The sequence below is a fragment of the Manis pentadactyla genome, chromosome 4 (genome assembly GCF_030020395.1).
Source record: "Manis pentadactyla isolate mManPen7 chromosome 4, mManPen7.hap1, whole genome shotgun sequence".
NCBI classification, from domain to species: Eukaryota; Metazoa; Chordata; class Mammalia; order Pholidota; family Manidae; genus Manis; species Manis pentadactyla.
The window spans coordinates 73,685,001-73,711,332 of record NC_080022.1 but is presented as its reverse complement, the minus strand read 5'-3'; the positions used below and the strand labels follow the sequence as shown (position 1 = coordinate 73,711,332).

The 26,332-nt window shown below is 37.4% G+C and overlaps 1 protein-coding gene across 1 annotated transcript in view; it reads right to left on the bottom strand.

Annotated features, from left to right (window-relative positions):
- Nucleotides 1-1,325: 1,325 nt before the first annotated feature.
- Nucleotides 1,326-26,332, bottom strand: part of CLCA2 (chloride channel accessory 2) — a 47,615-nt gene continuing 22,608 nt past the window's right edge. Inside the window, exons 7-14 of the mRNA XM_036890299.2 lie at nt 22,896-23,126; nt 21,612-21,789; nt 20,728-20,834; nt 18,276-18,500; nt 15,885-16,155; nt 12,823-12,993; nt 9,265-9,498; nt 1,326-1,862 (exon numbers count right to left, since the gene is read on the bottom strand). Of these exons, the coding sequence (XP_036746194.2) occupies nt 1,420-1,862; nt 9,265-9,498; nt 12,823-12,993; nt 15,885-16,155; nt 18,276-18,500; nt 20,728-20,834; nt 21,612-21,789; nt 22,896-23,126 (1,860 nt within the window). The 3' untranslated portion in view covers nt 1,326-1,419. The remainder of the gene's footprint in view (nt 1,863-9,264; nt 9,499-12,822; nt 12,994-15,884; nt 16,156-18,275; nt 18,501-20,727; nt 20,835-21,611; nt 21,790-22,895; nt 23,127-26,332) is intronic.

Genomic DNA, 26,332 nt, shown 5'->3' with positions numbered 1-26,332 from the left:
GGCATAATGGCTATAGAGGGAAGAGGAACTGACTGCCAAGTGGGGACTTGAAGTTCCCATCTGCACAAATTTAGGCACTATGAGACTTAATAATGTAATGGGCCACAACTGGAATGTAGTATGAACTTCAGGGAGGAAGCCTAGCTGGAGACATTTGCTGGTTGTTTTACTCCCCAGTACTGCTCTGAGTCTCTTACTCAAGGCTTCACACTTTCTGTCTCTTTTTTTTTCTTGTCCCAACTCCCCACAATTCTCTACCTCCCCAAAACTTAATCTAATTTTAATTCTTAGTTGGTCTTGGTTTAAAACAGATCTATTTCACATTATTGTTTGTATTTATCCAATAAAATTTTAAGTTCTTTAATAAAGAAAGCAAATAATTCTATTGCTTAATAATCTTAAAAAAATAAGGAAAGTAAAATTAGATGAAAGATGATTTGTATTTCCTTGTGACCTGTGCTTCCCCCTCTCTATTTCCACCCCATCCCTGTAGGTAAATAACCCCTGGTGGAGAAAGGATTCTGAGAGTCTTATTTAAACAAACAAAAAAAACCCAATCAGTTAATCATTTCCAAAGGTCAATCTCTCTCCCATAACCTCTTTTTTGATTGAAATTAAATAAAATTATATAACCTTTGTATGCATTAAAATAAAATCAGAACGATGTCTTTTCATTCTCTACTTGAAGCCTATGAGAGCTAACAATTTCCATTGTATAACACCCAAGGCAATAACTTGGATAGCTGCTCTGATGAAAATAGAAGCTTGTAAACAGTAAATTCAATAGGCCTCTGCTATAAAACCCATGTCAGGCAACAAGGATAATACCCACATTTTAAAGTTAACTCATACAGTGAACAAAGATCTCTTTGAGCATCAGTGGTAGGATTTGATTTGTAACATAGTTAACCCACTGGCGAGAGGTAAAGAACTTCACAATAGGGACTTCATATATAAAATACAGCTTGATCTTTAGTCATAAACAAGCAACCTGTTCTGAATTGATAGGGAAAATGAAAAGCTAATCTAAGTAATTAAATAATTGCTTCATATAGACAGTTATACTATATCATTCAGACTTAATCTCCTTTTCTGTACTTGGGGCTATTTTTTCTCTTCAATAAAACAAACTTTTTTTGACTTTTTGGTGTAAATTTGCCCTTGCCTTTTCTTTAAAGATATTACTTTGGAGAATAATTTTTGTAATTTGTCCAAGCCAAAGCTTATGGGTTTTCTAATTTCCCTCCTAAAATTACTGTGATAAAATAATTTTATTTTGTTTGCCATGTAAAAATCTGATCTGTATTACACCAAAACTCAAAGCATTTTTAGTTGTTCTAATTTGACTTTATTGTATGTTTTTGCAAAGTGCAAAAGCCATGGGTCTTCTATCTAAGAAGAAGGTGCTCTGTACTTTGTTCATATTAATTTTGTTCCTTTCTCTTTCCTGTCTGCTCTCTTTTTCCTGTTCAAAGTACAGTGGATTACAACTATAGTGAGGCAAATGATTCCTGTTAAACCCATGGCAGCCAAGACTCCTTTCAATATCAGATGGTCTCTGGCAAGTACAGGAGCAGGATCTGAGGGAATAAACAGAGACGCCCAGACAATGTTAGATACAGCAGATTTTAAGGAGTTCCTATCTATCGCTCGTATTGCCACATAAATTCTGTGGCTTTCTTGTGTCTCTCCATCAGGTTGATGTTCAGGTCCATTTGTGTAAAGCTTTGGTGAGAATGTGAATATCTCCATTGTGCCAGCTTGCTGAGGATTTATCTTTGATGTATTCACTAAAATGGCATTGTTAAAATCCTGTTGGATATTCTGTAGACTTTTACTCATTCTTATTTCGTAACTGTTAGCTGAAATAAAAATTGTAAATGAGAAATTTGAGTTACTTAAGTTTTCAAGTTTATTAGAAATGATTAATGAAAATAAATCTACTAACAAAAAGTCAAAATATCTACTGACAATCATAACAAGAAATAAGCATATGAACAAAACTTTAGAACACTAATAACAACTCAATTAAAACCTGAATAAGACAAAAAACTTAATTATGTTTTTTGAATACCAAGTTTCAACACCAAAAGATGTTATTTTTCCCTAAGTTATTTTGTAAATTTTATGTGACTTTATTAAAAGTGCTTCTGGTTTCAGTTTTAACAAGCTTACTGTAAAGTTTAAATAGAAAATAAATAATGAAGGTTAGCCATATAAAATAAAAAAACAGCAATGTGGAAGGATGCTCTTTCAGATATAAAAACATTGTAATGCTCAACAACTAACAAACTTTAGTACTGGTGTGTGAATCATGTCTGAAAGTAGCCCAAAATACATTCAGGAATTTAGTATTATGATAAAGGTAGAATTCAAATGAATACAGGAAAATACAAGTGTCTTGATAAATGGTACTGTGACGATTGGGTAAAAAAATTCGATCCAGACCACAAACTTTTTTCTCTTTTTTCAGGATAAACTCCAAAATGATCAAAAAGTTTGATGTAAAGTATAAAAAAATTAAGTGGGAAACAAGGGTTAAATTCCAATATAATCTCAAAATGAGAAAGGACTTCTAATTAAGACTCAAAATTCAGAAGCCATAAAGAAAAAATTAATAAATTTGAATACATAAAATGATAAACTTATACATGGGAAAAATCCTCCTAAGCAAAATATAAGCACAAATGTTAAATGACAAAATCGTTTGTAATGTAAGTCAGTTCAGTACTGGTAATGGCCAAGTGGCTTCTATTTGACCCACTCTCCCGCAGATAACAGGTATAAACACTCAAGAAAGAAAAAAAAAGCTGCTGAAGCACTAAATTCACATAAAAACAGGCAGAAACCAGAGATACAACCCTTTAAAGAAGGGAACCAGCATTGGAATGATTCATGTTTATATAGTTTTTCCCCTGAGGGTACTTTTCCCTGCAGTACACATAACCAGAACTGAAAGCCAGCTATCTTCTGGGTCTGAGAAGTCACAGCACTGAGTACGGGATTGCCAGAGTGGCTGCAAATTGAGGGAACCAGAGAGGAGCAGGCCCAAATCTGTGTATTAACTTCTTTCAAATCATAGGAAGACCTCTAAATATGCTTGTTTGGATGGAACATTAAGGTCTCGTAGGGAAACAATAGCTAGAAGGTGGAAGAACTGAGCAGTTTTATGCTAATGCCAACCACAAGGGAGGTATAGAGTTTACAATGTGAATATTGCCAAGCTAGAGTAATTTGGTAAATACCTTCAGATGTCCACAAAAACAATAGAGAAACCATGCTTTAGGAATAAAGACTGGGTCTCAGAATTAAGGGATTAATTTTAAGATTAAGAGTAAAATTGAAACAGACAATTTACCCAGCCAAAAGTAGAACCAAGCCTCCTCAAATTCAAGGTGACCCAAGGCATCTACTAGAAAAATTTCAAAAATCTTCAGAGGAATATACCAGATTCCAGAGTCTATTTTTAACTACTATATGCCCAACATACAATTTTTAAAAAATCACCTGGCAGGTAAAGAAACAGAAAATGTGATGTATGGTCAAGAAAAATACAGGCAAATAAAGAGTCACAAATGACTGCAATTTAAAATTAATAGACAAGGATTTTTAAATAACCATGATGAATAACTTAAAGATCTATAGGACAAGTTTTGATATATTGAATGAAGTTATAGGAAATTGAAGCATGTATGGAAATTTTAAGCAAAGAAACAAAGGCAAATCCTAAAATTGAAAAGAAAATAAAATGAAAAAATTCATCTGAATGGATTGACAGCAGATTGGACACAACAGAAGAAAAAGTCAGTAAACCTGAAGGCATGTGCATGAAAATCATCCAAACTGCAGCACTCAGAAAAAAAAGATAGAAAAGCTGAACAGAATCTCAATGATTTTTGAAATCTATTGACATATCCATTTAGTGTGCACAATACAACATAATGTAGTATAAATATTATATAGGAAGAAAAGAAGAAAAAGAACAGATATTTTTTGAAGATATATTAGCTGAAAATATTCCAAATTTGATCAAAAAGAACACTCTATAGATCCAGGAAACTCAGCCATCCCCCAAAAGAATACATATCAGGAAAACCACACTGAGTCACATCATGGTCACTTGGCTGCACACCAATGATAAACAATTTAAAGCAGCCAGAGGGAAAAAAGACACTTCATGCTCAGGAAAATAGTAAGAATGATTGCTGACTTCTCATCAGAAAAACAAAATGGGGGCCAGAAGACAGTGAAATTATATATTTAAAGTGGTGAAAGAAGAATCAATCATCCTAGAATTCTCTATCTAGTGAAAATGTCTTTTAAAAATTAAAGTGAAATGAATATGCATTTCACATAAATGAATACTGAGAGAATTTCACCCAAAGACCTGAACTTCAAGGGATTGATGTTAATATAAAAATTCAGATCTACAAGAAACAAGACTAGAAATGGTGACTATATGGGTAACTAAAAAGGATTTCTTCATTTCTTTAAAATTACTTAAAAAGATAATTGGTTATTTTTAAAACAAGTCATTAAGTGTGTTATGGGGTTTATAAGGAATGTAGAAGTGAAATATTTGACAGTAAGATCACAAAGGATGGCGTAGGGGTAAATGGAAATTTTACTTTTGAAAGATTCTCACATAATATGTGAAGTGGTCTGATTATAATTCAATGCAGACTATGATAATTTAAGAAAAGTGCATGTTATATAGAACAGCTAAATTTGAGGGCAGGAATTTTATTGTTTTGATTTTTCAAAACAGTGCTAAAATACACATAAAACGTATCATCTTAACCATTTTTTTATGTGTACAGATCAGGGGTATTAAGTACATTCACACTGTTTTACTGTTTTGATTTTCAAATCTTGTGAATGTATTACCAATTCAAAAATAAAATTAACAACAAATAATTATTAGATGCAAAAAAGAAAGCCACCTGTACTACTAACCCACTCTAATAATATTACAGTTCTTATCTAAAATGGTTAAAAATAGATTTAACAGAGATCAGAGCAGCTTCAAAGGAAGAACTTGTTCTGAGTAATAAAAACCACAGGACACTCTAAGTTTTAATTAAAAAATGAATATAGTTTGGTGACTATGTTTTCAACAGTTCCCAAATCTGTAATAATTTTTAATAGAGACTATTTATATTCCTGAGTAATAATTAGAGCAAAGCATCCTTAAAGAAGGCTATCAAAACAAAATAACCTTTATGTTCAAATGTATCAACAAGCCAGTTTCCTTTTAGTGAAGATGGGGCTGAGTTGTTTTCTGTTGTGGTTCAAATATAGTGGAACAGGTAACGGGTGAGAAGCTAGAAGCTAGGCTGACCATCTATCTGCTCTACACTCTCAAGGGAATCTGTCCATTCTTCCTACATCCATTGTTTTCTGTGGAGTAAACCCTCTCTGTAGGGCTCTTTCAGAGTCTTCTCCTAGGTAATGAAACAAGAAATATTTCATAAACCTTAGCATTTACAAAGGTTTTCCACATACCCAGCCATCCCTCTGTAAAGCTGATCAACTCATTTTAAAGTAGAAATAGACTGGGACTCAGGAGGTTAAATGTGATGCCCACAGTCAACAGTTAGTTGTAGTGCTGGAAGTGAACACATTTCTTCTAACTCCCATGTCTTTTCTACTATGATCAACTGTTAAAAATTATGCAGGACAGCCACATAACTGCAAAGACTCAAAACTAGTTCAGCTCATACATTCGTGGAGGATCTCCTCCCATTGACAAATGGTTGTCTTTTCCCTCTCCCTGTGAAAAAGAGAATCGTGCTGGTTCTGTGTCTTTGACCTCTTAGGTATATATTTCTAGGTTTGATCTCTAACTACTTTCAGCCTATGAAAGTAGCTCTATGGCCATGGGTAAGACACTTAACCTCTCAGAGCCATTCCCCTACACTTAAAACAAAGGTCAGATTAGCCCATCTTTAAGACCCTTTTTGTCTCAAAATGTTATAAATGCTGATATTTACTGAGCACTTACATACCCGGCACTGTTTTAAACCCTCTCTGTGCCTTATTTCATTAGCTTCTCTTAACAGCCCTCTGAGATGGGTGCTCTTACTGCTTTTGCAGATTAGAAATCAGAAGTTCAGAGAAATTAAGTAACCTGCCTAAGGTTACATGGATAAAAGGTGGTCTGTCTTATTCCAGAGCCCAATAGCTTAACACTGTGCTATGCAGCCTTCCACTAGGCTACACACTGTCCTACTACTTATTGTCTAATAGCTGCTACTTTTCCAGTTACCAAGAGTTGCACCGTCATTAGCACCTTTACCAATAAATTCCTAGTACGGAAAGCCCTGGGCTTGGTTTGAGGACCGAGAGGAAGTTGAAGACTTGGCTCCATCTCCAAGGAGCTCTATCTTTACCAGTGGGAATAGTTCACACTTCCTCTCCTCATTTGAAATCAAAGCCATCCTTTACGGATTATTTTAGGTTTCTCCCACACTACTGTTTTTCCAGCTCAGAAGCATAAATGAGCACTGGAAAGCAGGTAGTGGAAAGAAAAACTTCTGTCACTGAGCAGCTTTTACAGAGGTAGTGAATTTACAAGAATTTTTAAAGACAATGTTGAACAATGGTTGTATAAGAACATGATGAAAAGATGTCAGAGGTATCAGTGTGAATGTCACACTGTCAGGTGTGTAGGGAAGATGGGTCAGGGAAGGAGGTCTCAGATTGCTGTTTTATGTGGTCTGGCCCCACTGCAAACGCTCTGCCCAGGCCCCTGGCACTAGGACCTGGCCTCTCCTCTGCTTCCTCTGCATCCTGCACTGATCTCTACGTCCTTTTAAATTCCTTGGCTCCCAAAGTCTGAACTATACAAATGGCACTTTTAACCATTTTATGCCTTTTAACTCTCAATAGAGGATCTTGATGTAATGTTTAGCACTATGCTGGGCATGTAGTAGTTACTTAATAAATAATATATTTTTACTTTAATTTCTAGAGAAAACACAAAGGAAATTAACTTTATAGCAGAGATACAGATCATGCTTGGTACTCAATTTTAACAATTATTTTACCCCAGACTTTTAATGAAAACTAAAGGAAGTAACCCATTTCTATAATGCCTAGTTCATATACATGCCCAAATTATAGTGAAGTGATAATGGTTTATTCCATGTAATCGATCATCTTTCTAGGATGTTGTGTATGACGAAGAGCTGTCACCTAGATGTATACTGATATACTTATGCATATATAAGATAGTCATTTATCGCTAACAAGGTCTTTAAGAATAGTTGTATTTTTCATAATTATGAAGTTAGAGATATACCTTCACTTTATCTAACTCTGGCCATAGAGGTGAGGATAATTCCTTCCTAGACAATAATCTGTGGGAAAAAGGGGGCTATGAAAGTACATCTTAATGAAATAAACAGGCACCTACTTGTTAGTTGGTCTATTGACTGGCTAACTGGTCAGTTTTGATATTGCTAAGTCATCGAATCGGTTATGACTGAGTGATCAGCAACTTCATTCACATCTAGCCATTCCCCCCACATATCTTTTGTGGTTGAGGTTTTGACCTTATAACAAACTTAATCTGCCTCCATCACCCTGCTCATCAGTGACATTGTATGAAGGTGTGAAGGCCTATTTCCTATACTAATGTCCTCTGTGATATCAATTCTAAACTAAAGTCCCATTTGGTTGTGTTTCTTCTTTTCAAACTATTAACCAATGGTAGTACACATTTACTTTCTTTCTACTCTTTTAATTCAGTTGTGTAGATAAAACTAATGGGGCTCTTGAAAGGAACAGTTCCCAGTAGTAAAGGAGTCAGAGCTTGTGTTTGTCTTTTTTTAGCACACCACCATGCTTCTGAGGCAGTGAGGAGAGAGGGAGAAGGCACCACTCTTACCTTCAAATAGAGATGGACGTGTGTGCAGCTACTTGCTCTAAATAAGAAGCTAGAGAAGGCAATAGCAATGCAAGCCAGGAGCCCAGGAATCTTCCTGGGCACACTTGCTCTTCTTTTTCTGATTTTGTATGTGTCATCTCATTTCTTCTTTGTAATACCTTTTGAAATAGATTTAGTCCTAGCTTCTAGATAAGGAAACAGAGGCCAAAAGAGTTTAAGCAACCTACAGCTGGATTTAAACAGCTGGATTTAAAGCCAGAGTCAGAATCATTTTTTCCTAATATCTAAGGTACAGCTGTCTTTACTACACACGGGACATGTCCATCCTAGAGTTTCAATTATTTCACCTCTGCAACCTTTAAATTAGGAGAATCCTTAATTCAGAATGTAAAGTATTTTACTTCCTTCTTCTTTGCAAGAAGAGATAGATTTTGACAAAACAATTGGAAGATAAAGCTTCAATACTGATGTTCCTGTGCAGCACAGAAGTATTTGTCATTGAGATGCCTTCAGGTGAGTTTAGTAAACAGAGAATTTATAAGCCGAAGAAAGATGACCCAGTTGGAAGCAAGACTGGCAAAGGCCCAAGATGGTCACTGTTATTTACTAGTATTGAAAAAATCAACTCTCAATAAAGGTTGGTTCCTACAGGAATCTCAATCAGGGACATCAGGGAAAAACACATATAATGTGTAATCAGTGGCAACTGTGTTTTGGTGAAGATCTTGGAAGAGTTATTCTTTGAAGAAAGTTATTTTGTTGAGTTGCTGTGGGAATCAGGAGATGATGGTGGAAGCCTGAACACGGGCAGATGTCTCGAAAAGGGAAAGTAAAGAAGGAACCTGGTCAGTGTCCACCTGAGCAAGGGTGAGAAAGCCCAAATCAGGGAATGGGTTCCAGCCTTTCAAACAGAAATGATGGCCAGAAGTGGGAGAGGAAAATGTAACAAGTTTTGCATGACTTATGGGAGTGATTCCCCTAAACCTGACTTATAAATCTTTGAATAAATATTCACTGTCCAATCTTCAGAAAACCCATCACCTTCAGTATTTGGAAGTCCATGCTCAGTAATACAGAACCCATTCCTGTTGACTAGATGGCTGTTACATGTGGCATTTATGTTCCTAATCAAGGCTTCTGGGTGATTAGTGTCAGTTTATCAGGGGCCTCTGCAATCCTGGGTTTGCTGGCGTGCTGTATTCCCTGGACTCCAGAATATAAGGCCTCATCGAGAACTCAAAGCTTTTCATGGTAACCCTCTGCAGTTTTGCCAGCTCTAAGCCCCTGAAGCTATTTTTACCCAAGTAACCCCTGACATAGTTATTAGAAATGCCACCCTGTAGAAAAAGAGGTAATGAAGCCAAGAAACCTACCCTGGCCCTGATCATAGTCTTCCCCAGGTGCTGTCCAAGATAAAGTCAGCTCCTCTTCCACATTTACAGCTTCCAGGTCAATAATTTTGCATGGTGGGAAAATGTCAGGATAGGGGTCAGCTGGAACTCCCAGCACAGAAAAGGAGCCCCCTGAGCTTACTCGGGTGAAGCCCCACTTTTGCTCCTCCTCGCTCATACCTGCTGGTTTCCGTGGGGCATTCATCTGGATGTTACCTGGGACACCAAAGAAAAGAATAGCTAAGGTGACAGATTACAATCTCCTGAATAACTTTTGACAGGTTATTGAGACATTTTAAAACTTCTTTTTCCTCACTACATCTTTAGAATAACTGAATTTGTGTATTCAACAACTCATTCACTCATTCATTCATCCATTCATCCATTCACTCAGTAAGTATTTTGAGGGCATATGTTGTCCCAGTGCTCACAGACAAATAGTATGACTCATGGAATTTATAGTCATATTAATAAATATATACATACAGATTGTGATAAATGTAAGAAGGAAAACAAGGCAGGGTGCTATGGAGGAAGATAAGTCACAGGTACATACTTTATAATGGCATCAAAGAAGTAAAAGGTTTCCTACAGGTTGAGTAGCGTCGGCCAGGCAGAGTGGAGGTAATAATATCCCAGGAAGAAGGAACAGGTTGTGTAAAACTCTGAGGTGCCGAGAGCTTTGAAAGTTAGAGAAACATAATTAAAGCAAGGTAGAATATAGTTTGAGATGAGACAGGAGAGAAAAGTCACACAGGACCTCATGGGACATTGTAGTGGTTTTAGATTTCAATCTGAAGTACTGTGGGGAAGCATGGCGGTGACGTGACCGCATTTACTTTCTAACAGTTTGCTCTGGCTGCTCTTGGTGCAGAATGGATTCCCATACAGCCAGCACTGAGGCCACTAAGACAGCCAATGCAATAGTCCAGGCAGGAGATGGCAGTGTGGGCTGGGTGATGGCAATGGAGCAGAGGCAGACAGTAGGCAGTTCAAGATGTAGTTTGGAGATAAAACCAGCAAAAGCCAGTGATGAATTTGAATATGAAATGGTGAAAGAGAGAAAGTTGGTGAAAAAAAAAAAAAAGAAATAGCTCCCAGGTTTCTAAAATTAGCAACTTGGGAGGAGGAGCAGGTCAGAGGAAAGGAGACTAAAAATGTTATATTTGCAATCCCTGTAGAACATCTAGTTGAAGATAAAAAGGATCCAGTTAGATATGAATTTTAAACTCAGAAAAGAGGCTTTAGCTAGATTTAGTAATTTTGAATTTATGCCATATGAACTAATGAGATTACCTAATAAGAATTTCAACTATAATGATAAATAGCATTTATTGAGTGCCAGTCTCACTATGTGTCAGGTACTTATCCAAGTACATTACATATATCAACAATTTAATTTTCCCAGCAAAGCCATAAGGCGCATACAATTATTATCTCCATTTTTCAGGATGATGAAATGGAAGCACACACAAGCTAAGTGCCCAAAATCACCCAAAGCTTGGTTTCAAGCCCAGGCAGTGTGGCTCCAGTTGCTAGAGTGAGAGGGTTAGGACTGAGCTCTGAGAATTGCCAACATTTAGAAGCTTGGTAGAAAAGGAGGAGCTGGAAAAGGAACCTGAAAGAGAATTCTGAAGAATTAGAGGTAATCAGAAGAGTGCAGTATCATAGAAACCAGGAAATGACAAAGGAGAAATCACTCAGCTGTGTCGCACACTGCTGATGCCAGGTAAAATGAGGACTTAAATGTTTTCTTTGGATTGAACAGCAGGCAGTCATTGGTGACTAGGGCCAGAGCGATTCCAGTAGAGTTATTTGGGTGGAAGTCAGGTTGCTGTGAGTAGAGTAGTAAATTGGCAGTGAGAACTTACAGTCAGAAGGTTTAGATTAATTTCAAGGAACTGGATGACAGAGATTAGGGAGGAGGACAATAGCTGAAAGGGGGCCAAGAAAAGAATTTTTGGATATGGAAGTAATAAAACATGCCTGAACACTGCTCGGAGGGATTAGTACAGTGGAAACATGCAAGGTTGAGCTCTCAAGGTCCCTGGAGGAGCAGGCTGAGTGGGAAGCAGAGCAGATCTAATGGAGACAGTAGTCTTTGAGGAGAGGAGCAAGGTTGCAGACACTGCAGTGTCTGGTGATCTGGTGGTGCGAAAATGGCAGTTCCCATTTTTCAATGAAGTGTGGGCTAAAGACCATCACCTAGTGAGCTGATAAAGTGAATGCTATGAATGTATAGTAGGCGTGCCTAGGGAAAACTCTTTCTCTCTATGCTATATGAAGCACACAGATAAAAGCACAGTTGAATATTACTTTTCTATTCTCACTGTACACTAGATGCTGATATTTGCATCCTTTAAGTCCATTGGTTTTAAGAAGATACTATACCAGTCAGTAGCCTGAAGATCCTTGATAGGAATCAAGTCTTTTTCTACCTGGTATTTGAAGTTCCTAGGACTAAACCTGTCACTTAGCAGGCCTTCAAAAATGTTTGATGTATAAATGAAAGAAGAACTATATATTTAAGAATGAAGTATTATATCTAGATACAAAATCATATCCATGTAATAAAACCATTTTACTTCAAAAATTGATTTACATTGGTTTTGAAGTAATCTGAATTAATTTAAATACAAGTGAGAATAAATAGTGTTCTAGGCAACACTAAAGGTATCAGGAGATACAAATTCACTGAAGCATCTTGATTGTTTTCTACTGAAAAGTACATACAGAACAACAACATGGAACGGTTGTTATGGAATAGTCCAAATGATTAGTTATAACTGCTAAATACATGAACAGTATTCATAAATTCTCTACTCTTTTGGAAAGAATGCTTAAAAATGTTTTTTTGAGATTAAGGATTTTTTAATTGTTTGTTTACATTTTTTTTGAGATTGTCAAAGAAGAGGTCAAAGATTATAGCAGGTATCAGCTTGTCTGTTATACTTAAACCAAGGCTTCCCATCTGAAACTAAGATTATGGTGTTTAAAAAATATGTGTGTCTTCTATTTATTCGGTACTTTTATCTTGAAGGGAGACAGAACATCTTTGGAAATCACTCGGTTCTCTGTAACATCCAAACTCACTTCTTTCAGGAACTCATTTCCTATGTGGATTTTTTGATCTGTTTACTTCCTTCTTTCAACCGCTAACAATGTTTTGCTTCTTTCTTTTGCCTAAACCTTGTAGGGGAAGTACAGGAGCTGGAACTGAGAAATTTAGTACATCTCTTAATTTGTTAGTAATTCTGATAAACAGTCACAAGAAGAGGTCAAAATAATGACAACAATGAGGGAGGAGAAATCTGTGGGAATTAGCTCTTATTGTCCCCTGCCATGTATCAGTGAGGACTGAAGAGTCAACAGATTATGCATTGACTTAAGTATAAAGAATTTTGAAATTCTATTGTTCTCTTTGTCTCTCTAACACACACACACACACACACACACACACACTTGTTTCTCCCTCTCTCGCTCATCAGAGATATATACATTAAATGATGTTATTCAAATGACAGTGCTAATGATTCTTACCATCTGCTATGTAGCCTGGCACGTACAGAGCATGACTCCCTGGAATCGAGTGGGCTAGGCCACCAACACTGGGAGAGTAACTGACATGCACTTTCAAGCTCTGTCTACCATTTACAGTGAAGGAGAAAAAATACCTCGAGTAAATTCCATCATTTTTTATAATATCAGCACCTGCATATATAAAAAAAGCTCAGTGTCAACATTTGTCTTCAATTGATTACTAGTACCTAATTATAAAAAATAAGATTTATTCCCTTTTTAGCATATGCACTTGGGCTAAGCTATACCTCCCACTATGCTGTGGAGTCTAGACCCTTCAGCCATTCAGTCATTCCCATTTTAGCGTATGCACTCATGTTCATAGTACTTTTGGTATTGTCAGATGATAAAAATTCCAATGGTCCATAATTTCTTGCTGTGATTTCTTAACATCTGAAAAGTGGTTATCTACAGGTGAGTAAGTTGTACCTACTTTATCCTAATAAAGCATTTAATAATCACCTTTAAAGCTCTCATTCCTATCAATGAAAATAATACTACTTTTTCACAGAAACCAAGCATTCTTAAGTTTGTCTATGGTCACAGACCCTTTTGAGACTAAAGATATTCTGTTCCCAGGAAATAAACATGTATACATATACACACATTTCATACAATTTCAAAGGGTTTTTGAATGCCTGAAACCCTGATGGAAAAAAAACTGATGGGAAAAAAATGTTTTCTCCTGAAAAGTAGAGTGAAATTCTTTCATTTCTTTCTTAGAGGGTACATGGAACTGTTGTTCTAGATTCTAAGGGGCTCACTGGCTTGGAGTTTGGGCTTTTGTTCCATCTGCCGTGCCGTGCTCCAGGAGGTATTCTGAAAGCTTGACCAGTGCTAGACTTCCTTCCTTGTACTTCGATTCTTAGTGAACACTTCATTTCCAAACCAAGTCTATGACTGAAGGGCAGAAGGGCCTAGACTCCAGGGCACAGTGGGAGGTACAGCTTAGCCCAAGTGCAGAACACATTCACCACTGAAGAGCAGGAGGTCACACTGGGCACGGAGCTTGGCCTATCCTAGAATTCAGTTTTCCCACCACACACCCAGCCCTGTTCCCTAGCACTGTGTCACCACTCAAGTGCTCTAGGATTCCCACCACAAAGGCAGGGCTGCTCCTTAACATGAGAAAAGTAGGAGTATATTTAATTAAAGTAAAAAGTGCTAAACAATCTATTATCATAGTAGGTTTAGACAATCTTTTAGCTCTTGCAAAGAAACCACATCTTAATACTTAATGGTTTAATGATGAACAAGATCTATCTTTGTTGAGACATGATAAGGGAAATCTATCCATCCATAGTTACTTGCTGCTGCCTCTTAATCACTGGGTCAGAAAGAAATGGAAAAGAACACTGGCTTGGGCATCAGGGGACTTAGCTTCAAGGTCTGGACCTGCCACTTTGGAGCTGTGAAACAATCACCCTGAGCCTCAGTTTTCTCATCTATAAAATGGGGATAGCTCACCTCACTGGGTTGTGATGGTTATTTCAGAGATGGTTATGTGCGTGAGAAAGTATGTTTTACAAGTATAAATTTTATCACTATTAATCTTTCTAGTAGATAAATACTGCTTCCATTATAAGAAGTAGACAGGTATATACATGTATGTTAAGTATTGGGGGGAAAACTAAATTTACACTTTGATGCCTAAGCAATATTTTCCATTGTTTCTTTTAGTAGGGTATAGATTTAGCTATGAAATAAATGAAATGTTTCCAGGGAACAAATATAAAAGCTGTTAAGCTGACTCAGGTTATTTTTCCTAAGAGAGCAGGATCTGTGCTCCAGACCAGCCCATAGGGTGGGGCAAGGGAAAAACATTCTGCAAACTGCATTTTTGGACTGCATACAAAAATTGGAAAGTGTGGCTGCAGGTGAGTCACCAGAACATGAGACGTTTACTTGGATCCATTCCAATAGACAAAACAAGAGGAACTCTCTGGTATCCCTCTGAGGTGTACTTGAACTAAAATTATCTAAATGAACTTTTGTGTCATACAAAATTGTCCTGGCAAGATACTAGTGGGTTACCAAACCCAAGACTCCTGAAAAATTTATTGTGAAACAACAGAATGGAGGAATATGATTTTATTACTAGATAAAACACTTGGTGCTGCCAACATAGACTTTGAAATCTATTGTCATTCTGAGAATTTAGTTTAGAGAAGGAATAGAACAGGAAGAATAAAACAACAAAGGACTTTGTTTTTAAAAGTAAAAAAAAAAAAAAACTAATTGGGAAGAACCCCCGTGTGCCGTTCCCCTGGCCTGATGCCTTGCTGTCTCTGATGCGTGATGATGAGGCTGTGACTCCATGAGCAGCAAGAGGGCTTTGGAGTAGGGATTTTATTGTTTTACTTTGTTTTTCCAGTGGTGGGGAAATGTGTATCCTATCTGTATCCTGATTCCCTTAGGCTTGCTGGCCTAGTCTTCTTGTGACTAAATCATACATGTAAAAGGTACTGGCTCTGACTCCTGTCAACCCAACTACTCTGGCTAACTAGTCTAGGGTCATCTACTGAGTCCCGAGTTCAGTTTCCAATTTTCCCTTCGCAGCCAGTCCAAAGAGACTGCCACTGCATCTCCCTCGGGTTTTTAGTTCCTTTTTTAATTGTCCAGTCTTACTATTTCTGTGATCCGTAAAGCTGGAGAATCATAGAGAAGTCCCAGCATGCCACAAGGACCTACAAGCCTCTTCCTGTGTGGCCTGACTGCATGTGGTCTGTGTCCGGCCAAGTGAAAGCCAGACTTACATGTCAAGCAATTTCCCGCTACCCTTTTGCTCACACATAGCCACTCTGAGACTCTTTTCCTGAGTTCTCATTCCCTTTCCTTGTACAGATGTGATCTGTAGCTACTCAGTATGTCAGTGATTCTTGGAGGTCTTGAGAATCTCATAAGATTGGATGAGAAAAATAATGGAATTGAGGGAATTTTATAGATTAGCTTCATAATGGTACAGCAGCATCATAACACAGCAGTTCTGGGAACATGAAAAATGACATGACATTCCTTGTTACCTGCTCCATCATCAAAGAGTGTCAGCCTAATAGGATCTCCAGTCTCTGGCTCAACTGTAGCAGTTACAGAGGCATTGAGAATGGGATAAAACCCCTTTCTCACACTTGCGTAAATCATGACAGGCTGGGGAAAACGAGTGCTGTCTCTTTCCACAAAGGCTTCCACAGTGGCAGGGGGCACAGCTGTGCGCAAGGCGCGAGAGGTCACTGTCATTCTCAGGGCTTGAAGAGAATGGTGGGTATTGTTCAGCATGTAGGTCCAGACCCCAGGCTGCAAAACAAAGGCATTTTGTTTTGTCAAGTGTGAAGAAAAAAATATTCACCCCTTAATTTTAAAGCCTAAATCTAAGCTCCTAGTCATGTTTGTTCTTGTTTTGTTGATGTTGCATTTTCTAAAATACTACAAAAGAATGTCAGGAAAAGTGATATCAGTTAAGGGATTGCTAAATTCAGTGATAACGTGGCTTTCATGGCACAGCTCACTTTTATTGTTAGGTAAGTATTTAGGGGATTATACCCTGAATTTATTTGCTGGGGAGGACATGTTCTGATTCACATTTTTAGAAGATAATGATAAATGTCCAGCTTCAAGTACTCTGCAAATATTAATCTGAGTTCACCTAAAAGGAATTTTATTGCTTTTATATAACCATGAAAATTACAGCAAATTGACTGGACAATTATGATTTATGTGGATTACCTGGACTAGAAGGCAGGTAAATCTTAAGTAACAAAACCTATATGCATTATTAGGGATCAAAAAAAGGAACACTGTTTTTTAATATTTCAGGATTCTGCAATATTTATGTTGACTGTTTTACAGAAATATTATTAGTAAGACTGTGCATCAATAGTCTTTTTCTCCTCCCTGCTATTATTAAGCCCTGGAAGTATTTGGAGGAACAAAATAGACCAGGAGGAAGAGAGAAAGCGGTGAGCTGAGTTGTGACTCAGTGTGGACAGTTAAGATGCCACCACACCCTGCCCTGCCTTCTTCATGGAGTCTGTGTGCTGGACATTTCGCTGTGAAGCCACAGGTCAGGCATTAAGATCACCTATCTATTGAGTCATTTTTTTTTTTTTGTAATTGTAATGTTAGTAACAGACACATAGCAGGAGTCTCCACATAAAAACCTTCTCTTTGGATGTAATAAGTGTTTTGATACAGGGCACCTAGTCCTGAAAAGAGGTCAGGCAAAGGCAGCGAAAAGTAGGTAAAGTCTTCTTGGCTCTTTACACAGGTGTGAAAAGAACATGGTAAGTTGGGAGAGAAGTTAAGGAGGAGCAGAGCACAGGGTGTTTGGGAGGAGGGTTAAGAGATAAACTTGGATGTAAGTCAGAACACAGAGGGCCTGGTATGTAACAGTAACCACATGGATTTTATCCTGAGACCACCAGAAAGCTTGAATAGGAGGTAAGTTTGGTCAGATTTGTGCTTCAGGAGGTGCACTGTGACAGAGGATGAGAGGGATACTAGCCCAGAGGCAGGGAGACCACAGCAGAGGCTTCAACAGTGGTCTGGGGTAGGGGTGGGGTCAGGGGAAGGGCGAGTGGGGAATGCAAGAGACAAGAGTGGATCTGGTCAGGTCACCACCCTGCTGAGAACCTGAAGTGGTTTCCTTTACCTTGAGGCTTCAAGCTCCTGCTCCCTTTGCTGGCATTTGGAGCCCTTGCTGACATGGCTCCCGTCTAGCCTCATCATGCCCTCTTCTTTCCTTCTGTTAAATCTCCACCTTACATGCTCCTATGTAGTTCATCCTATTGACCTACTTACAGTTCTATGAAGAACCATGTTCTTTTTTCTCTGAGCCTTTCTGTATTCTCTTTCCTCTCCCCCAAATATCTCTCATACCTCTGGCTCCCTTATCCTCCATGTTTCCATTTCAATGTCTTTGAAAGGAAGCATTTCCTCCCCCTCCCCTCCCCACCTGTACATCCCTCCTGTATGCTCTGAGTACTCTGTTCTTACTCCTATTATGCTGTTTTATCATACAGCACCTAGAACAATAGCCAGCATGTAGTGGATGCTCAAAACCATGTATATTGTATGTATTCATATTATAAATTCTAGGTGGGTTCTTTTCTAAACATATAGATAACTTCGTATGGATTTTGAAAGAAGGAAGTAAGCAAATAGAGATTATTTGTACTACATACATGCTAATTTCCACTGTTGACATGAGAAACCTGTGGTATCCATTTAAGTTTTGAACATACCTAGTTGTTCTTCTTAAAATTTTAACATTAAAAAAATGCCTTATTATGAATTAAAATTTTTTTTGATATATCAGAATAGGATTTCCTTTACACAATGCACTCAATTATGAGATTCAGTTGAAAGTCATGCACTTGATTAAATGTAGTCATTATGAACAAGCTTAAAACACCCACTTTAGCAGTTCCTGGAATGCACAGGCGAGCAGTCTGCAAAGCTGGGTTGGGGATGAAATCATTGGTGTAGTATTTTCTTCCATCAGGATCAAATAATACAATCTCAGGGGGGCCACTGGTCTGCCATGTGACTAGAAAGGTAGTGTCATTGCCTACACTGTTATCCACAGTCACAGTGCTTTTCAACTGATGGTGAGGTTTCACATCTTCACCCATACTTTCAAGCTGTTCAATAGAATATGTATGTGAAATTTTCTGGTGTATGCATAACATTCATCTTTTTCTTTTATGAAAAAAATTAATTGACAAAAATAAAAATAATTTAATTCTGACATTACATTTGTATGAATCACTTTTCATGAAAATACTTCACTAAAAGCAAAATATTGTCTATTACAGTACAGTAGATACAAAATATTTTGTTATAGTTAATGCAAGTGTCACTTGATTATTCTGAGATTTTATCTGTTCTCATACTTACCTCTCTTCCAAATCAACATTAGCTTCAGATCAGCAATTATAATAAACTTTTTATTTTTGTTTGTGAATGTGCTTAAATGGTTGAATTTTTTTTTTGGTATCATTAATACACTTACATGAGCAACATTGTGGTTACTAGATTTCCCCCCTTATCAAGTCCCCACCACATACCCCATTACAGTCACTGTCCGTCAGTGTAGTAAGATGCTATGGAGTCACTACTTGTCTTCTCTGTGCTATACTGCCTTCCCCGTGCCCCCCGCCCCATATTATGTCCACTAATCATAATACTCCTTTTTCCCCTTATCCCTCCCTTTCCACCCATCCTCCCAAGTCCCTTTCCCTTTGGTAACTGTTAGTCCTTCAATGGTTGAATTTGCATGTAGTTGTCCAGATACTTTTATGTATTTTAATAAGAAATAAAACACAGGGTTTCAGAGGGTTTTGGTACATTAAAAAATCATTTAGCCATTTACAATAAGCTTAGTGCATGTTCATGTGCGTGTGTGTGTGTGTGTGTGTGTTTAGCACATACAGAGTGCATACAGATGCTGTCACTGTGGTAAATGCTTTACATTTATTACCTCACTTAATCCTTATGAAAACCCTCTGAGATGAGTACTATTGTTGTCCACATTTCACAGATGACAAGACTGCAGCTTAGAGAAGTAATTTGTCCAGTGTCACTTAGCATGGAGGTGGAACTGGGATAAAGCCCAGGAGGGCTGACACCAGAGCCCCTGAATTTAATCATAGGGTGTTCACAGTGGATACAAATTTGTAAATAACTTTGAAAAATTATATTTATTAAATAAATACAGGAGTAAGACTGTAAAATTGCTCGTACTTGGAAAGCATATAAAATTTATTGGTGGATGATAGTAATGATGCTGTAGATTATTTCTTCAAATCAATTTTAGAAGTGTAGTGGACTACTGACCACTGCTGGGCCCTGAGCTATTGAGGACATAGTTGCTGCCCACAGTGTCGTGGGGCTAATGACATACAAACATCTGGAGAGAGGTAGCAAAGTTTGGGAACATAAGGCTACTTGGAGCCTTATGAATAACATTTTGTTCGTTTTTTTTCCCTTTTAAATATGTTTTTATTTCACATTATTAAATAGGAGATAAAGGATAAAAAGATTATTAAGAAGAGTCAATTGTAGTCTAATCTATAATATATATTATCATTTATACTTTACCTTTTTTCACTTCTAATGTTGAAATTGTGATTAGTGCCTTTACTGTGTACATATAATCTTTATGTTGAATAGTTCCTAAGACTAATTTACTGACTTTACTGTTCACACCAAGTCGTTAACTTGGCAGGTACACTTACCATCTGTGAGGAAACAGCAGATGAAATTTTGTACAAAACGTTGTTCAATTATGTTCAAAATATCTTTATTTAGAAAAAGAAAGTAGCTCTTTTAAAAAATAGCTTGATAGAGGAAGTTTTTGTGTACAAAGTCAAGTAGATAGTTGAAGAGATATTTAGACATTTTTAGAATTTAATGAAATAGTTGATACTTTTTATATGAGGGGGAGCTTCGAAAAAGTTTTTTAAGAAGTGAAAGTAGAATGGATTCTGATTGATGGAAAGTTATTATGGAACTAAAACTAAACACATGGTTTCTTATTTTTCTTCTGGGCTTACTTCCACCTCACACCCTATCCCCATCCCAACTTTGAGCATGAGAAAGGAACCAGTTTTCCTTACAAGCCTTAAAAGCTGTGGTAGCCGTTACAAAAATAATCACTCTTAAGGGTGGGTAGGAAGTATAGATATCAGATAAAAGTGAATCCTGACTCTGGTGACACCAAGAAGCTCATTGAAAGCCTTCCACCCAAGGACTGTTACATATTCAAATAAGCTTAATGGGCAGTTAACACAATTCATCTACTGTCCTTGCCTCATTCCCCCTTGTCACCAACCCCATCTGTAAGTATAATACTGAGAAAATTCTGACCTGAATACGTTGTTGAAAATTGTCTCCAGTTCCAGAGGAAATTTTACTGAAAGCATCAATCATGCTATTGGAGTTTGATTTATCTGGAACAAAGAACTTTAAACCTCCTGAAATACATGATTGGGATTTAACTATTAAAATGTGTAAAATGAAACAAAAAATAATATGTTAACACCTTTTCTAAAAACCTTTCTTGAATAAAAAGGTCACTTTTGGGGAAGTAGGAGTTGTGTTTGACTTGCTTTGCATGGCATCCTACACAACCACATGGTAAGTGGCATGAGGCAGGTGGTCTGTCCTGTTCATGGTTCTAATGTCAAGGCCTAAACATCTACCCGGATCATGATAAAAAGTCAGTAAATATTTATTGAATAGTCTTGTGATCAAAGTAATTCTAGATAGTCTAGGTTAATTGCTGTCTATTGACATTGCTATATATTTACATTCTGAAAGCATTGTTTGCGATAAAGTCTAACTTTCAGTTTTTGAGTCTGCATACCCATTTTTATCAACTACAAGGAATATAAGATAAAATTATTTGGTGCCTAATTTAGAGCACAAAAAAGATATGTATATTATAATACAGTATGTATTCTTATCATGGAAGTTAGTATTTTTTAGCTTATGATTATACATGCCCAGGCTGGTTTAACAAAGAAATTATAAAATAGCATTTTCATTGGATGTATATAATTGGTTCCTCCTAAGGAAAATATTAAAAATTCAGCAAGATTTTAGCAATGATTTTTGCTTTTTTCTTAAGAAACCATTCTATTTTTTTCAACTAGCCCATATATTCTGTTGACATAATCTAAATTTCATTGTTATGCTTTGACTATGTTAAAAGGAAATGCTCTAAAATATGTTTTTAGAAATTCATTTACCTGTAAGATGTGATAATTCCTCCAGGTTTTCTACCACAGACGAACCCAGGGCAATGGAATGAATGGTTGAGCCACTGCTGAGCACAGTGAGTAAACAATTGCCAATATGCTTATCATCTCCACTGGTCACTAATATCATCACAGAGCCATAGGCTTTTCCATTCAGTTTTTCAACCACCTGAACATAGAGTATAAGTCATTGGAAGGAAATGTAATTTAAACTGTTTAGCTGAGCAGATGCATTCACTATCATTCCAAATTCCCCACCAGGTGGGGAATATGCCTTTTTGGGGTTCCCTATAGCTCCCTGCACTCTGTGCCCATCCCCATTCAGTCCTCAGTTCACTCCATCACAGTACTTGTCACCCTCATGCCATTGTTGGTTTGCCTGCAGACAAGACTCTTCCAGTTCAAATCACCATGATAGGCCCCAGTTTAGAATAGTGTCCAACACAGAGGATATGGGGGAATATTATTGTGTGAGATCCTTACTTCTGAGACCCAGTATAGGACCAGTAAGAGGCACTGGAGCAGTGGTTCTCAACCTGGGCTACACAATAGACTCAGATGGGAAACTTTAAACAATTTTAATATCCAGGCCACACTCCAGATCAATTAAATCAGAATCTCTGCGGGTGAGAGTCAGGTTCAGAAATTTTTTAATACCCAGGTGATTTTAATGGGTAGCCAAGGTTGAGAAACACTTCCCTTTAGGCAACAACAATTGTAGTTGATCATCTTATTTGTTACCAGATGTTTAATGCATGGTGTTATCCTAGATGTCAAATCCAATATGTTGATATTGTTGAATCCATATGTTGACTGAGATGAACTCTGTCATTCCTGAAACATACCTCTGCCATAACTGGTTCTCATTTCTTGAGGTCTAGTATGAACAGGAGCCAGGAAATCTGACTTTGACTGGAAAACCCATGGGTAAAAATGGCCACAGTTGTGATGATCTCAGAATGGATGGGGACAGTGTTAGAAATTGTCCAGATGATGCTGAAGTCTCCCAGCCTTGGCCTCTGTATTAATTTATTTACTCATTCCTTCAGCAAGCATTTATTAAGTAACTATTATACAGCAAGTACTTTGCTAGACACAGAGGGTTTAATGGTAAGCAAGACATGGTCAAGACCTTAAAGATAGTCATCATCACTCTCCTATGGTTGCAGCTGTTATGACCACACTGTAACAGATTGCCCTAGGTCAGAAGCAACCTCAGATGCAAGATGCACAGGACAATGATAGTGATCCAAGGCTTGGGATGCTCTCCTGTACCTCAAATCCTTTCTTAAGCCCTGAGCAGATGCTGGGTTCTGCTTCAGATGACACAGAGGTAGGCAGATTGGAAACCAATAGCTTTCGGTCATCATCACTGTTAATTTGGTGTAGTTGGGCTCTGATCTCTCCTTTGCTGCTGAAACTGGCAATGCCCACAAAGGTATGAATGTCAACCACCTGCATAAGGTAAAATTCTGCTGCTTGTTGCAGTCGAAGGAATCTGTCAGCCTATGTTCCAAAAAGGAAAAAAGAAAGATAATATTTGGTTGTTAGACAAAAGTATGACCAAGTAACTCAATTAGCAAATATCTCTGCTAATTCTTTAGAGATGTGTTACAATTTTTTGTTGTAAAGAGTGATGCAGTGCTAGAATATTATTTGATTTAATTGTAGGCTCAAAAAATGAATGCTTTTCAGGAAGTTGAATGTGGAAGTTTGGAACCCTGCCCCCAGTAAGCTGTTCATAATTACCATTCTCTCAGAACACTTATCCCCACTATTTTTGTCCAACTCAGAATTCAAGATCTGTGGAACCAATTGAGACTAGATTTGTAACTTCTTTTAAAATTCAGCCTGGATATGAGGAAACATTGAAAAGAGACCATATGGTAAAGAGAAGCAGTAGTCAGTGGCATCTATCCTGTCACTACCCTCTCTTACCATGGTCATCTTTGGCTGGCACTTCATCTGTGAAGTGAGAATAACAATATCTTTGTTACTAACTAAAATAGAACTGTTGTGAAGATCAACTGAGATACACTATGACAGCACAGTTATACTTTGTGGTACAAAGCAATTATAAAGTAATATTAATGACCAGATTTGGGCAGGTGATACTACTGATGAGTTTACTAGGGTTGCTTGTTGAAGTCTTTGGGAACAGCAAGCTGAGCTTCAGTAACCATCTGCTTACTGATGGCTGTGGTCTGTCTCCAACCCAGACATCTCTCTTAATATCTGGATCTGCCTTTCACATTGTTTAGGAAACATAATGTCCCACAGGTATCTCAAACTCTACATACTTTGAATTCATTGCCTCCCTTTCAAATATTATTTCTCTTACAATATTGGCAGGTAAGCTGGTAGAGCAGATGAAAAAGGACTTTGACTCTTGTGTTCAACTTTTGCTAATTATGTGACCATAGAGAAATTACATGTCTTTTAGCTTCAGTTTTCTTGTCTGCAAAATGGGTACATAGCACTCTAAATGAATAGTAGCTATTGCTAACATTATGGTCATCAAGTCATCATTCTCAATCACGACCTCTACTCCCAACTAGTTAAGCCAGAAACCTGGAACTCTCTTTTATTACTCCTCTGTTACCAGCCCACATATCCTTGAACATATCTCACCAACACAATGTCTTAAATGTCTCTCAAATTCATACCATTTCTCCATCTTACTTGACATTTCCTTATACCCACCCACTGTTACTTGTAGGCATACCAATTGATATACTACCCCCAAACAAACCCTTCTAATTTTGCCTCTCAGCCACTACACACACTCTCCCCTTCCCTGGAATTCCTCCTTTCCCCTCCCTCACCTCACTGAACCTAGCAACTACTTTCTCATTCCTTAAGATTCAACTCTAAATTCATCCCTTCAGTGAAATCTTCCTCAATCACTGTCTTCTGTAGAGCTGTTTGCTACCTCATCAGTGCTCTCACAGCAACTCACACCTCTTTAGGGCCTTCTCACATTTTATGGTATATATTCACATGTACATGTTGTGTCTCCTTCCTTAGATTGTGAGCATTTCGGAGACTATAATTGGCAGGAAAAGGGAGGAAGTTTGCATTGCTGTGAGTTTGTTACTTGAGGCTTATTTCTCTTCTACTTATTTTGTATCTCTCAAGTATAACTATGTTTCTCTTTCACTCCATCTATTTTCACTCAACAAAGACAGAATAGCTAATATAAACTACCCTGAAACCGTATTTTAGAAGATCATGCTATAGTAGTCAACAGGCAGGTAAGATTATAAAATTATCCAGATACTGAAGGATATTCCTGTATTTCAGAGACAAGCAAAAAATGGCAAGTTTTCCAGGACTACTGATCCAAAGAATATTAGAGGAGAAACTCTCCCTTAGGACAAGCACTATAATAATATAATAGCTACCACTTATGAACCAAAAACTTCATATGGGTTATGTTAGTTATTCTCCCTCAACAACCTTATGAAGTAGGTAGTGGTATGATGTGGTAAATGTTTAAAAACAACTGGCTTTCTGGTAAAAGAGAGAAAGAAGAAACTCCTGATTTGTTGCAACTGCTGTTTTCTGTGGGGTAAATACTCCCACCATGACTGATTTCAAGCTGTCAGTGTGATGTCATTGGGAAGAGACATGTAGTAGCTGACCCGTACAGGTACAATAGACTAGAAATAACCTCAAGTGCATAGATCAGGCATCAGCAGACATCTTCTAAAAGGCCAGATACTAAACATCATAGGCTTGGTGGGCCAACAAATGTTCTCTGCTGCAGTTCTGGCATTTTAGCACTAAAGTGGCCATAAATAATAAGCATTGCTGTGTTCCAATAAAACTTACTTATGGATACTGAAATTTGAAATTCATATAATTTTCACATTTCATGAAATACTATTATTCTCTTGATTTTTTTATAAGCCATTTAAACAGTAAGCCCATTAGCTTGTGGGCTATGCAAAAACAGTTAGTGGGCCAAATTTGGCCCATGAGCTGTAGTTTATATCTTTGGACATAAATAACATAAAAATAATAGAAAATTATTAGTAAGTAATGAGTGTTGAGCACTTATTATGTTTGTTTTAATATATTTTATTTAATTATAAGTCTATATAGTTTAATTTTTAATAAGGGCTGTGTTTAACAACTGGTTTGCTAATTTCCTAAAAATTCAACAACTGACTTTTGTGAGCCAATATGAGCTAGTTCTGTCACATCACTGAAAGTGGGAATTATTATCCCTATTTTACAGATGAGAAGCTGACCTTCAGAAAGGCTATTTTGCTCTTAAGTCCACAGACAGTAAGTGAAGGAGCCAGGATTTGAAGCATACCTTCCTGATTCCTAGACTAAGCCTTTACTATTGGAGTTCTAGAGCTTTCAAGAGTGGGTTTCTGGAAGGCTGCTAGATTGCTGGATGACTGAGATATGGTTGTCTGTCTACAATGGCATGGAAAATATGTACATAATGGATATGCACATTCTCTGCAAACTCAGTCTGTTGCCTTGGATGTTTACCAGAGAGTGTAACGTGGTCAGACAAGAGTTTTTTGTTACATGTTGGAGTTTTAGAAAAGGGTCTTGGTTGGAAAAGGCTGTACTTAGTAGAAACAATAAGGGTTACAAATTATCTGTGGATTTAATTTATGTGCCTTATTTCAATTTCTGGGCCATATTCTGAATTTGTTCCTCTTGCCCCCAGTAAAATATGAAACCCGTGG